This window comes from Bombyx mori, chromosome 20 (genome assembly GCF_030269925.1).
Source record: "Bombyx mori chromosome 20, ASM3026992v2".
Classification (NCBI taxonomy): Eukaryota; Metazoa; Arthropoda; class Insecta; order Lepidoptera; family Bombycidae; genus Bombyx; species Bombyx mori.
Window position 1 is genome coordinate 7,105,339 of NC_085126.1, and position 14,303 is coordinate 7,119,641.

At 37.4% G+C, this 14,303-nt stretch overlaps 2 protein-coding genes across 3 annotated transcripts in view; one reads left to right on the plus strand and one right to left on the minus strand.

Annotated features, from left to right (window-relative positions):
* Positions 1-1,882, minus strand: part of LOC101740636 (phosphoinositide 3-kinase regulatory subunit 4) — a 33,648-nt gene extending 31,766 nt beyond the window's left edge. Inside the window, exons 1-3 of one of the 2 annotated variants that reach the window (XM_004925285.5) lie at positions 1,546-1,882; positions 792-972; positions 56-226 (exon numbers count right to left, since the gene is read on the minus strand). In XM_004925285.5, the coding sequence (XP_004925342.2) occupies positions 56-226; positions 792-972; positions 1,546-1,637 (444 nt within the window). In that variant the 5' untranslated portion in view covers positions 1,638-1,882. The remainder of the gene's footprint in view (positions 1-55; positions 227-791; positions 973-1,545) is intronic. The other variant, XM_021347440.3, reaches the window with a different exon arrangement.
* Positions 1,883-1,957: 75 nt separating this feature from the next.
* On the plus strand, positions 1,958-14,285 carry LOC101740777 (stromal membrane-associated protein 1). The gene is made up of 5 exons (XM_004925286.5): positions 1,958-2,423; positions 8,588-8,718; positions 10,586-10,764; positions 12,591-12,699; positions 13,211-14,285. Exons 1-5 carry the CDS (start codon positions 2,306-2,308, stop codon positions 13,844-13,846), a joined length of 1,173 nt encoding a protein of 390 aa, XP_004925343.1. The 5' UTR covers positions 1,958-2,305; the 3' UTR covers positions 13,847-14,285.
* Positions 14,286-14,303: the final 18 nt, after the last annotated feature.

Sequence of the window (14,303 nt, forward strand, 5' to 3'; positions counted from 1 at the left end):
TTTTAATAGATACCTTTAAACATTTATTAAATACACTCTGGCAATGAACCTGTACCTTTATATCTCCATGGCATATCCCGATTTTGTGCATGCGATGCATTGCGTACAATACTTGAAATGTGATCCATTTCTTTTCTAGTGTCGTCAAAAATGGGCGTGTGGATATACGATCATATACGCTGTATTTACAGTACTCTCTCATTAGTAAACCTGCTTTGTCAGTTAACTGAAAATAATAACAAAATTAATCATAGTTAAACTCTGAATATACCATGAAATATCTGAAATATTTTTCGAATGGTAAACTGTTATGAGTTACTATGTACTTTAATCATAGCAATATGAAACAACCGAGTGTCCAAATCATGTAATTTTCTTCTTTCTCTAGGCATAGTCTCATCACTGTAACAGTAACCACTGTAGGGTCATTACTCCCAACCTCGTGCAGTACAGATTGTACAACATTCAGTCACACATTTCAGGCTTTTTTACATCTTAAGCTAAATGTACATTGTTTTTTAGTAATTAAAATCTAGTAGTGTATAGAAGCAAGTTTACACATTATTGACTATCAACATCCAGTGGTTTAAAGGCACTTTAATAAAAGACTAAAATTGAGAAACAAGTCTTGAAAATTAGAATTTCCATTAAAAAGTTTGAATTTGAAAAAGAGATAGACACATAAACATTAAGCTCGGTTAATAAACGCTAATTATTTATTGTCATCAATATTTTCTGTGTTATTTCAAGTCTGATTGTTTACTTATCTTATCAATAAACAATTTACTTACAAGAACTCTTTGAAATGGTAAGCAATTGAATGCAGAAGCCAACTGCTCTTTGATCTTGAGTATTCTTTCCCTGTGTTCAGCTAATGGTAACGACGGATCATGTACAGCAAAGACTTTAACAACTATTTGACCTTCACGGGACCTGGCTCTTGCTACCTTCAAGAATCGTGTTGAGCCGAGGCTGGAAGATAATGGTAATGATTATCCTGATGCAGAAACAAAAAAAAAAACAGCAGCATGTTTTTTTTTTTATTGCCCTTGTAAGCAGATGAGCATACGGCCCACCTGATGGTGAGTGGTTACCGTCGCCCATGGACTTCAGCAATGCCAGAGGCAGAGCCAAGTCGCTGCCTACCACAAAATGTAGTTTGATGCAACCTGAACATTTAAACCATGAATTAATTACTGAGATAAACCTTTATGATCTTATACAGTGCTCCAGGTGTCAATAGTATCACTGTACCACAACTAGAATGTGCATACTATATAGTACTGTATACCAATGAGATACAAAATAATGAATCTGTGAGGAAAAAAAGGGATGAAGTGACATCAAATTCTCATAACATATGTTAAAGTATAAACTCTAAGTTTGATAAAATTTTAATTTGAAGTAGTTTAATAATAAAATTCAATTCGTTAGCATTCAATTACAAAAAAAAAATTGATACTGCTTCAAACACCGAACAAAAATACCACGCCATTGTGCGTTCAAAGTACTCATATTTAAAAGGTATTTGTATGTAATATTTACCTTTGTTCGAATGTCAAGTCCACATGGTCGCTTAGATAATGTTCTACAGGGTATATCTGTGATGGGGCAACACCCACAAGTTGGTTTCCCATTCTAAATGATTACAAAACTAACTTATTTCATTTACACATCACAAACACGAAATTTGGTTTATTTGTTTGTAACCAATCTTTATGGATATTGGAAAAAGTCTCCTTGTATCAGTTTTATAAACTTTAAATGGTTTAATAGCGTACTCAATATTATTTTCGCACAAACTTTAATCACATAATTTCAAAACAAAGCAAAAGTGCAATTTCTGCTATTGTTTTTCTAAATACTGACATAGTATTGGAATGACATTTTTGAAATTAGTCTTAGTGGTCTTGGCACTTGACAGAATTTTTTTTAAAAATGAAGTCATAAGGTGTAAGGCCAATATAACCAAACATTTCGAAAGGAAAAGCTCAAGCAGTGTGTTTGATGTAATAATGAAAATAAATTGATCTGTTCATAAAACCGTTCTCAAAGTTCATCGGCCTATTTCAGAGAAGCGAATATTTTCTAAAAAAATTAATTTGCTTCAAGCTAAAATTTTAGATCTTTGTATTCACTGCCAACTAACATGATTTGGCTGTATTGATTCTACTACCTTTGCGCATTCTTGTGGACGAATGGATTAATAAAATCTATGGTCTCTCTCTCTCTTCAACAAACAAGCCTCTTCCACCCATTTCATTTCATTGTATTTCAACAACTTATATCTGGCTAAATCATAGAAATGACGTCTAAAAGTGAAAAAGATCGTGCTAAACAAATACAGGATCGTTGTCAGAATATATTAGTGCAAATGCTTAAAGATGAAGACAACAAATACTGCGTTGACTGTGATGCAAAAGGTTCGTTTTAACGTTTTATTCATATTTCGAAACATTTTCGCTTATCCTTGAAGAAACAAGGTAAGAAAATAAGTATTAAACATAACAGTTTGCAAATTCAAAACATATTTGACTTCGATTCAGTTTTTGAATTACATGAGTCATTTGGAATGTAAAACTTTTAGTTTATCAATAAAATTGTTATCTGAATTAACTTACATGTCAATTGATAATAATTACTCTCTAATGCATTTCTTTTGGTTAGTTTTCCAACATATACATTAGAGTAATAAGACAATTCACTCGATTCATAACTCAGTTCATGAATATTAAATTTTTTAAAGTATTTTCTACAAAAACTGCACAAATATTTAGAAACATATGTTAGACACGGTACAATATCTAAATTACTAATATTAAGTAAATTAAGTAAAGAATAAGTCTTTTGCACTTAATTGTGAGGTTTTGAGAAAAGACTATAGTGTTTATTATTAACATTATAAATATATAGTTAGAACAAAAAACAGGTTTAAACGGCATGTATAAAGTTTAACTTGTTTATGAGCTTTTGAGTAATTTATTATTAGGGACAATGTCAATATGGGTGCAAAAAGTATGCAATATAAAATATATTAATAGAAATGTACATTTCTGAATACAAAAAATATGAATGCTCTCTTAAACTAAATAGTTTTTAGGGGCTTAACTTACAAAAAACTTGAATAGAAGTGTTTTTAAGGTAGATTGCAATTATGGTTTAAAAAAATATTGGTATTGAATCATGTCAATGTTTTATTTTTCGTCATTCTAGATATCACACTCGAACTCATTCATTTTGTGAATATTACCTGTGTATCTCATTGACTTTGACAGCTAAATTGGTTTTGATGAAAGTTGGAATAGTGATTTCTTAAAGCCATAAAGTTAAATAGACAAAAATGCTTTCTCAGGTGTACATACTTAATTCTCCAAATGAGGAGTGTTTTATATATCTCATTGAAGGCATTTTAACCCTCCTGACAGTAAATTCTGACCATATTTCATGTACATCTTCATTGTCATATATGAAGGTGCTGCTTGTATAAATAACATTATTGCTGCCATTTTTTGATCACAATCTAGAATTGTAATTTTTTTCCAAATCTATTATATGATTAAAAAGAGCTAAAATTTAAAATAAAATTTCTGACATAAAAACATTAAAATTGCATAAAACTCTTGTTATAAAAAGTATGATTGATATATGAATTAATAGAGTGAACTTGGGTTTCACAACCAAATATATACCATATTGAATTTCTACAAGGAAAAAAAAATTAAATTGAGACTATAAAATAATTTTTTTATGGAGAGCAATGCTGTGCCTCTGTCATATCATACTTAAACTATCATCAGGCTTGAGCACCATGAGCTCACCTACTAATTCGGCGAATCTAGAATAACCCTTCGAGGTTATGAGAATAGGTAGGAAAAAAAAAAACTTCAATTAGTATTAGCATAAACAATCCCATATCCTTGGTCAGTTGTAATTTTGATAATAAATAAAAGAGTCTAAAGTATAAACTTTCTATAAGGTCGTCAGCATGAGTCCAAGCGTTATCATGCAAGAGGATAACTTAATCGTGCCTCTGATTGTATTGTGGCTGTTTCTCGTCCTTTCGCCTAATGAACTAAAATAGCTTCATTAATTGAGTTCGATACCGTTCCCCAGTGATTGTTTCGTTCGAACCTTACATCTCGTAATAAATAACGCCGACTTGAAACCACCTAATACATAGCATAACTTTCGTCATATGAATATTAGGCAGATCCGACGACGTGAAAGCATAACCGCGCAGTCTCCAAAATTTATTTGCTTTAAGTTGCTGTACAGAATCTATTTTTCATAACCTGTCACGTTGCTATGAAGAGAACCCTTCCATTTATACTTTTGGAGCAGATATTCATAGCCGAATAAACCGACGATTAACGTCTCTTGACTTTTACATTTAAGAAACTAAAAGTTTCTTGCTTTTGAATCATTCCAAAGCGTCCAAACGCTTGGAAACAAACGGCTTAGCGATTGGCGTCTTCGAAAAACGGTCGTGAACATTGAATTGACCGTTTTTGAAGCGACAGAATCAATTACGACACGTTGTTTCGCTCAGTGTGCTTAGTGCGAGTTTAACGTTCTCGACAGCGTAAAAGTTAGCTCATGTTTGTATGGAATGGGATCGTTTGCCTACGTTTGCCAAAATTGGGTTAACTTTTACGCTATCGAGAACGTTAAGAAACTCTCACTAAGCACTCTGAGCAGCAATGCCGTTACTTTTCGGAGCTCTCAATTCGAGCTTCAGCCGTCGTCTTCCTTGAATGAAAGAAACTAAGCAACGCTTTCCGCAAATGAAGCTTAGTTGTTAGAAAAACAGACATTTTCACACAGCCAAAAGTGTATCTAAATGTAAGGTGTGTGACGCATTTACGTTGTAAATTTCTATGGGCTCCAGTAACCACTTAACACCAGGTGGGCTGTGAGCTCGTCCACCCATCTAAGCAATAAAAAAAACTTCGCAGTGCAGCATACCGTTGAAGTCATCTTAATTCTAAATCGTTATACATCGCGCACATTGCAAAAACCCAATGGAACGGAATTTCTTTTTATAAACATGAAACTTTAGTGGTCGTGACGTAAACGATAAGACGCTTAGCGACTATGCCGGTGTTTAAAGCGCGTAATAATAATAATCAAACCCGGAAATACATACCAATATTATAGACATGAAAGTTTACCTGTTTGTTTGTGTGTTTATTTACCCTTCTTTCACTTATGAACCAACGGATTGATATTATCTTTTTGAAAGCTTTAGTTCAGGAGTGTGACTTAAGCTACCTCTTATCCCGAAAGAACATTCACACATAACAGTCACTATAGTGAAACTATTCCTTGAACACGCGGACGAAGCCGCGGGTTACAGCTAGTAGGATATATTTTCGTAATTAGTGCTACACGGTAACACGATTTTCGTATTTCTGCCCTAAAGCATCACGCTTCTGATACGCGAGAATCTGTTCCCCTATTATAGAATACAGTTGAAACTTCAAGCCCATAATTGCGTGTGCTATAAATTGTTACATATATGGGTTTCAGCTTTTTTTTTCTTTTCCTACCTAAGCTGGTAGCCTGGAGCGGCTGTTCCAGCGTAACCGTAACTAGTAGGTGAGCTCGCGGGGCTCAAACCTGACGAAGATGCTGACACGAACCCTAGCAAGAGCCGTGCTTCGCAGAATCTACCACCGGATCGGAAACGCGACCCACTGAGAAGATCCGGCGAGAAACTCAGTGGGTTGTGTCTGAGAGTTTCAGCAAGCATTTAACACCAGACTAGCCTCCAGTTCTTTCACGCTAATATGCAAGAAAAACAAAAACATTGCCAACACAACTATTTGTGCACATTGCTCTGTTATTTCATCCTTATCTTCAAAGCCAATAAAATGTAAATTCTAAAACTGCGCTGTAATGAAAAGTAAAACAGTTGCTTATTCATAAAGACAGAAGAACGCATTTGGAATGAATTAATTTATAACGTAAGTCATTTGGATACTAAATAATAACAGTTATTTTCATGCAAACGTTCTGAATTAACATAAACGTATTTCTCTTCAGATACGCTTTGTTTCAAATATTACAATGATAATGAGATCATTGGACGAACGTTTAGATTTCAACTAAACAGTTTGGAGTCTAATGTCTCAGCATTCATTATTTAATTATAACAATAATACTGTGCTCTGAGGAATTGTTTGAGATGATATCATCATCTTTTTTTTTAAGAGATTTTATGACCTGGTGACTGAGACCTTTAAGTCATGTCTTATTTAAATTTATATTATTCATATTTTATGAAAAATGATATTATGGAGTGAAATGAAATGAAGATGATTAATTTGAGACACTAATCAACTGGGATGAGATTAAATGAAATGAATTAAGATGATCTGGGATGAAATATAACCTCAGTAAAATGGTGGTCATTTACTAAGATTTTTTCAGTGGACTCTTTGGAGGATCCCGAGAAGTTACGTTCAGCGGCTTTGTTTCATTTTCCCGCATTTGTGCACTTTCACAGATATTAAACAGTTAATAAACCACCATTATTATACATTTAAATCCGAAGAAACACTAAATAGACAAAATAAAACAAATCACACAACTTCACTCCTCGCGTTCCCGCCAAAAAGTCCATATCATCATCTCGTTTTTACCATCGCACCACCCGCCACCGGAATAGATTCATTCATACTACCTGGCCAATGCGGTCATCCCCAGTGCGTTTCCAGAGGTCTTTTTTGCCACGTACCATTCGGCTTTGGAATGAGCTCCCCTCCACGGAGTTTCCCGAGCGCTATGACGTGTCCTTCTTCAAACGAGGCTTGTGGAGAGTATTAAGCGGTAGGCAGCGGCTTGGCTCTGCCCCTGGCATTGTTGAAGTCCATGGGCCGTATGTTCGTCTGCCCACAAGGGGTATTTTGTACAAAATGTCCATAATTGAAAATAATATTTTCTTCGGTTTCCGCTTGGCTTACATAAAATTAAAACGAATTTTACGTTCTAATCTCGCTGTTATTATTGTAATTATATGATCCACGTTATATCGAAATGTAAAAAAGAAAAAAAAAACGTAAATTATCCAGAAATAATTTTTATAAAAAAATTTGACGGTAGTTAGCAGATAATTAAAATACTGATGAGTATCAGCGGAAAATTGTAAAATATTCGTACCGTGGATAATAACATATTGTTTATTATGTTACTATATAGTATATACCTATTTGTGGACTAAAAACAAAAATACGTGAGCCTCATTAGAATCGCATCACATCAATTAACAATATATCCGACTGCATTATAACGCGCCATTTATCGTTCAAGGATGCTTTACGTTAATATTTGTTTGCACGACGCTAACCAATACTGTTGCTCTGTAAAAGGAAACTAGGTCCGGTCATCATTCTCGTCGAACCCTTCGCTTGCGACGAAAGGCTCGACGAGCAAACTAACCCACAGACACAGCCCACTAAGTTTCTTGCCGGATCTTCTCAGTGTGTCGCGCTTCCGATCCGGTGGTAGATTCTGCGAAGCACTGCTCTTGCTAGGGCCAGTGTTAGCAACACTCCGGTTTGAGCCCCGTGAGCTCATCTACATGTCAAGGAGAAGCTGAAATAGCCTCTCAAGGCTATCAGCATAGGTAGGTAAAAAAAAAATTGTTGAACTTGCCACTGTAACACCGCCAAGTTAATGTATATTAATTACTTCATTAACTTTTCCCGCTATTTTGTGAAAAATCAATGATTTATAATATTTAAGTTTCAATTATGTTGAATTGTATTTGTATAAAAATACTATATTTATTTTTAAACAATACAGCGTCAGCAAATTGGTAGGTACAAAATAAAATGACACTTTGCCTCATTACGTGCAAATGTTTCAATTATTTTAGATACAAGTTAAAATAATTAAATTAATTAAACGATGTATTTACTATTATTAGTTAGTACTCAATAACTAACTATTATTAGTTATTACTCAATAACTAACTATTATTAGTTATTACTCAATAACTAACTATTATTAGTTATTACTCAATAACTAATAATGGTAGTAGCATAGTATTCTAGAAAGCTTATGGACCGTCCGTGTTTTTTTTTTGGCTTTGTTGGGTGGACGAGCTCACAGCCCACCTGGTGTTAGGTGGATACCGGAGCCTATAGACGTCTACAACGTAAATGTGCCAACCACCTTGAGATATAAGCTCTAAGGTCTCAGTATAGTTACAATGGCTGCCCCACCGTTCAAGCCGAAACGCATTACTGCTTCACGGCTCAAATAGGCGGGGTGGTGGTAAAGTTATGTGTGAACATTTGTTGAGTACGTATTTCATTAGTAAAATTGGTACCCGCCTGCGGGATTCGAACACCGTTGCATCGCTCGATACGAATGCACCTCTTATCCTCCTTAATCCTTTAGACCACGACGACTTCAGTATTAATATTTCAATTTAATGCAATAATACCTTGTAAATATTTTGATTAATCTAAGCGTGTTAAGACTCTTTTTTTTATTAAAAATGCATACATAAAAATATACAAGGTCTTCAGTGAATTTACTTAATATCAGAATTTAATAAAGTCAAATAAACGGTTTTCAGGTCCACGATGGGCTTCATGGAATTTGGGTATATTCCTGTGCATCCGCTGCGCTGGGATCCATCGGAATCTGGGTGTTCACATCTCCAAAGTGAAGAGTGTCAATCTCGATTCGTGGACTCCAGAGCAAGTGGTAAGCATTACGAATAAGTGACTCTCCATCAGATCCAATAACCCTTGCATTAGACGCCTTCAGCTCTAACACTAGGAGCAGGCTTAGGGACCCCGGTAACCGTACTCGTCGAACTCGACAAAGAGTACGATGTGCAACCTAACCCATGCATCAACCGGCTGAGTTTCTTACCGGATCTTCAGCTTCTTCTTTCAGCGGGTCGTGATTCCGATCCGGTAGTAGATTCATCCGCCAAGCAGCTGCTCTCGAGTTGCTAGGTCTCCTTCGGAGGCGCTCAGGCAGCTGTTAGCTAACCCCACCCCTCCTGGCTGAGCCTTTGCTCGCCCACTTGTCCTGGTGAAACTGGAAAGGCCTCCGGGCCACCAGTAAACCTTCAATCATAAAATAAAAACGTATGAGTGTATTAACTGATTGAAATATTGAAATTCAATTAAATACATCGAATAAAACGGACCTTTAATTACAAAATAAATGTCGCTTAAACCAAATATCCTTTCATCCCTCTATATGTAATGTGAAAAATTAAAAAAGTTATACTTAGTATAGTTATATAGTCTAAAATAATAATAATATAGTATAGTATAAACTATAAAGTATAAAATGCAATTTAGGACTGCTTATCTAAAGTGGTCCTAAGTGAAGATTCTAATTGATTATGTCATTCGAATTATCTAGGCTATTACATCATTAGTTTAATTCTTTTTATATCGACATAATCATTTATTTAAAACGGTATTGCGTTATATATTTTATTTATTAATTAGCTGTACCCGTCCGCTTCGGCGGGCATTTAAAATTAACATTATTATTTCTCGCCCCCACAAAGATTCTCATCATTAACGCCCCCGCAACTGGGTTAGGGAGCCCAACACTTATATATTAGCCTATCCATCAAGTACATGTATTTTCTACATGGATTCAAGTTTCAAGTCAATCGGATCCAAGTTTCAAGTCAATCGGATGCAGTTCAGTAGTTATAACGGAACATCCGTAAAAACCACATATTTATATATTAGTGTAGATTAAGGCCTTAAAGTATTGGGGAAAAGTGGTAAATAAACCCATATCTTACTCATATTCATAGTTGTTTACATTGATTCGATAAATGGTTAAACATAACCTAGACCAAGCGACGGGGCAGCGCAAAGCCGCCCTCGCCTGAAGCATGTCTTCTCGGATCCCCTGGATTCACTATCGGTGCATTTAGGATCCTCAAAAACCCGTGTGAGGGAATTGTTAATACTGGCCCAAGCAAGAGCAGCGTTTTGCTGAATCTACCACCGGATTGGAATCGCGAACCACTGAAAATATCCGCCGAGAAACTCTGTGGATTGTGTATATGGACTAATTCGCACGTCGCAACACGTTTACCGGGTCTTGAAGAGCCCAAAAGCACCGATAGCGGATCCGGAGAATCCGACAAGACATGTTTTGGGCGATGGAGGCTTTGCTTTACCCCGTCGCTTGGGTCGGATATGTAATTAACGGTGGCATAAGAGTGTTATCGTATCGCACCGCTTTTGTAAAGTAGGTCTGTCAAACTTCAAGGAGAAAGATCTCGAAAAGCTTACGTAATAGTGACGACGGGCCAATAGCCGATTCGTGCGAACAACGGGACACAACATAAACATTCTTTATACCACCACCCCGCCTATTTCCGCCGTGAAGCAGTAATGCGTTTCGGTTCGAAGGGTCGGGGCAGCCGTTGTAACTATACCGAGACCGTGGAACTTATGTCTCGAGTTGGGTGGCGCATTTACGTTGTAGATATCTGTGGGCTCCTGCAACCACTTAACACCAGGTGGGCAGTGAGCTCGTCCACCCATCTAAGCAATAAAAAAAAAAAAAAATTTTTTTTGTTTAATAGGTGTCGCTACAGCAAATGGGAAACAGCCGCGCCCGGGCCGTGTACGAGGCGAACTTACCAGACTCGTTCAGACGTCCACAAAACGACATGTCCTTGGAATCGTTCATACGCGCCAAATACGAACAGAAGAAATACATTGCGAAGGAGTGGGTGCCCCCGCAGCTGCCCAAAGTCAACTGGTGAGGTTTCGTACGCAGCTTTTAATTGATCAGGATCATTGAGTCGCCGTGGCCTAACGGATAAGACGTCCGGTGCATTCGTGTTGAGCGATGCACCGGTGTTCGAATCTCAGTCGGGTACTAAGAATTGCGTAATTACTAGTGGTAGGACCTCTTGTGAGGCCGCGCGTGTAGGTACCACCACCCTGCCAATTTCTGCCGTGAAGCAGTAATGCGTTTCGGTTTGAAGGTTGGGACAGCCGTTGTAACTATACTGAGACCTTAGAACTTATATCTCAAGGTGAGTGCCGCGTTTACGTTGTAGATGTCTATGGGCTCCAGTAACCACTTAACACCAGGTGGGCTGTGAGCTCGTCCATACATCTAAGCAATAAAAAAAATATTGTAGCGAAGTACCTGACCTTCGTATCCCGCAGACAGGTAGGCAGGTAACAATTTATCTAATGGAATACGTACTTATCTGAGGCTCATGATACATAATACAAATGAGACTTCGTGAGATGTACATATGTCCTAAGGTGGATGCAGACATTTACGTAGTATCGCCTACGGACTACGGTAACCGTTTAACATCAGGCAGACCACGCACTCGCTTATCCATCAAGTGCCAATAGGCCATTTCATTTTGTTCAGAATTTTTTTTTTGTATAATTAAAGTAGGTCCCCCAATTAATACAGGTTGCAGCAATTTTCATTTGTGTGTGACGTCATCTTTCTTTTATTTCTTAGATGGGTGGACCAGCTCACGGCTCGCCTAGTGTTAAGTGGTTACCGGAGCCCATAGGCATGTACAACGTAAATGCCGCTACCCACCTTGAAACAGGAGTTCTAAGGTCTCACTTTAAACAGTACAGCGGCTGCCCCATCTTTCAAACCGAAACGCATTACTGCTTTACTGCAGAAATAGGTAGGGTGGTGGTTCCTACCCGTGCGGAATCACAAGACGTCCTACCACTAGTAAAAGAAAAAAAAAAAACAGTGCGCGTGCAACTTGGTGCACGTGAATGAAGTGATACTTCTTTTTCGATATGTAGTATTATGGTTTTCTTCATTTTTCATCCTTAAACCAGATTGTTCTTGTAATAGGGAATGATGTATATAAGAGATGCGACACCTTCAACATTTATAAAATATACATTTTAAATTATATATAGAAAAAAATTTTTTTTTTTTAAATACTTCATTAAAGTATTGGACGCTACTCGATGCTAACACTCGCGCTAGCCTGTAGCAGGTATACTACGAGCGTGCGTTCGCGTGCCGCGCATTCACTCTCGCTCTGTCTCTTTCTATTCCCCCTCCCCAGGAGCGTTAAACGTTTAACGCAACCTTGTTGGAAGTCGCATTAGAAGTTTCACTTCAAGAATATATAAATATAGCGACCCGCCCTCGCTTCGCTTCGGAAACTGTAATTTATTATTGATTCCTCCACTATTTAATGGATGTTATTATACATATCGACGCTTGAAAGGCAAACGTGACTAAGCGACAATAACTGCTTTGTACATAAATGATAGGCAATAACCATATTCGATGCGCAAAAAAAAATTATTTCTAGGTCTGTTACAATAATTTCAATCCTACAGCTAGATTGGTTAAAATATTATTTTTTTCAGATATTTCAGCTTTAAATTAGTCTACTTTAAGTTCACGCATTGTCGCTTAGTCACGTTTGCCTTTCAAGCGTCGATATAAACCTTCCTCTTCAATCACTCTATCTATTAAAAAACCCGCATCAAAATTCGTTGCGTAGTTTTAAAGATTTAAGCATACATAGGGACAGAGAAAGCGACTTTGTTTTATACTATGTAGTGATACATCTTTAGGGATAAAGAAATAGACGAAGAGATGGATCGACAGAAAAGGAAAAAGAAGTCGGCGACGTCATCGCTCGGACCCCTGCCGGCCCCCGCTGTTGCTGATAAGAAATATAATGTGAGCAAAAAAATGTTTTTATTGTTCTTATTACTTAGACTTCAACGTTGTGTTCAACTTAGTGTTCAACGTTGGACATGAAATAAAACTCACTGCGGAATATTAATCTAATATCAATGCTTCGATCTCCTTGTTCGGCTGGTGGCTAATGAATGCACCTTTTTTTCTCTCCTACCTATGCTGATAGCCTTGAGAGGCTATTTCAGCTTCTCCTTGACGTGTAGGTGAGATCACGGGGCTCAAACCGGAGTGTTGCTAACACTGGCCCTAGCAAGAGCAGTGCTTTGTAGAATCTACCACCGGATCGGAAAGCGACCTAATTGAACGCATCGCTCCACAGGGTTCGACACATGTTTGGCATTCAGCATCACGTCTCAAAGTGGGTGGCGCATTTACGTTTGAGATGTCTATGGCCACTTAACATCAGGTGATCTGAGCTCACAGCCACACATCTAAGCAATAAAAATAAAAAGGCTCGTAGATAAGCTGTTGAAAACTGTCCTCTTTGCAGAAGTCCGACGTGATACCGAGCATACCGAAACCAAAATCTTCAGTCAGTCCTAAGCTCGGTAGGAGCACGCCTCCCGCACACCCGGACACCAGCAAAACGTCCAACGGCTCCGCAGATCTCCTCGGCTTGGACACCGCCAAACCGGACCCCGTGCCCAGCAACGACGACATCTTCTCCAGTTTCTTTTCGGCGCCACAAGAGCGACCAGCCGAGCCGGTCAAGAACGATATCAGCAACGACTTGAAGGTCGAGGAGGAGAACTTCTTCAAGCAACCAGCGCCCTCAGAGAAGGAGAAGTCTAAGCTGACTAAGGACAGCATCTTGGCGTTGTACAGTCAAACGCCGGTGGGAGCTCAGTTTCAGGCGCCGAGCTACCAGTACCCGTCGAATGCTGCTCCGCAAGGGTACTGCGCGATGCCGCAAGCCAGCACCATGCCGTACAACTACCAGCAACCCTTCGCGGCGCCGACCCAGCAACCATTGCAACCACCGTTTGCCAACAGCCAACTCTTCAGCCAACCTCAGCAGACGCAGCCAATCCAACAGCAGTTCGCCAATTTGAACTTGGGACAGGGTTTTCCTAATGCATTCACGCAACAAAACGCGAACTTCGCAAGCAATACATCGTGGCAGTAAATTAGTGTTTTTTTTTAAATTATTAATTAATAATAAAATTTATTTCTTGAAAGGTGCACATTAATTTTTAGATGCATAGATAAATTTCTATTTATTTTTTTATTTTTAATTTTTTTTAATTGTCTATGTTAAGTTTTTTTTTTATATAATGTGCACACCTGATACTTATTTACAATTTAGAGAATGCACTAACGCAGCAAATGTTATAGACTGTTAGCGTATACATACATCTGGAATAATTATTTAAAAGTAACGTATTGAGATTTACAATATGGCAACAATAAAAGAAAAATTGCCAGATGCAATATTTATAATTGGCAATAAATAAAAATAAATGTAACTATCTCTGTACTTATAAATCCATTCAGAATCGTTTTTTTTTTTATATAACTGTCTAAATAATAATATTATTTTACATTATATCTAAATAGTTTTATTATCTGTGTGTGTTTTTATT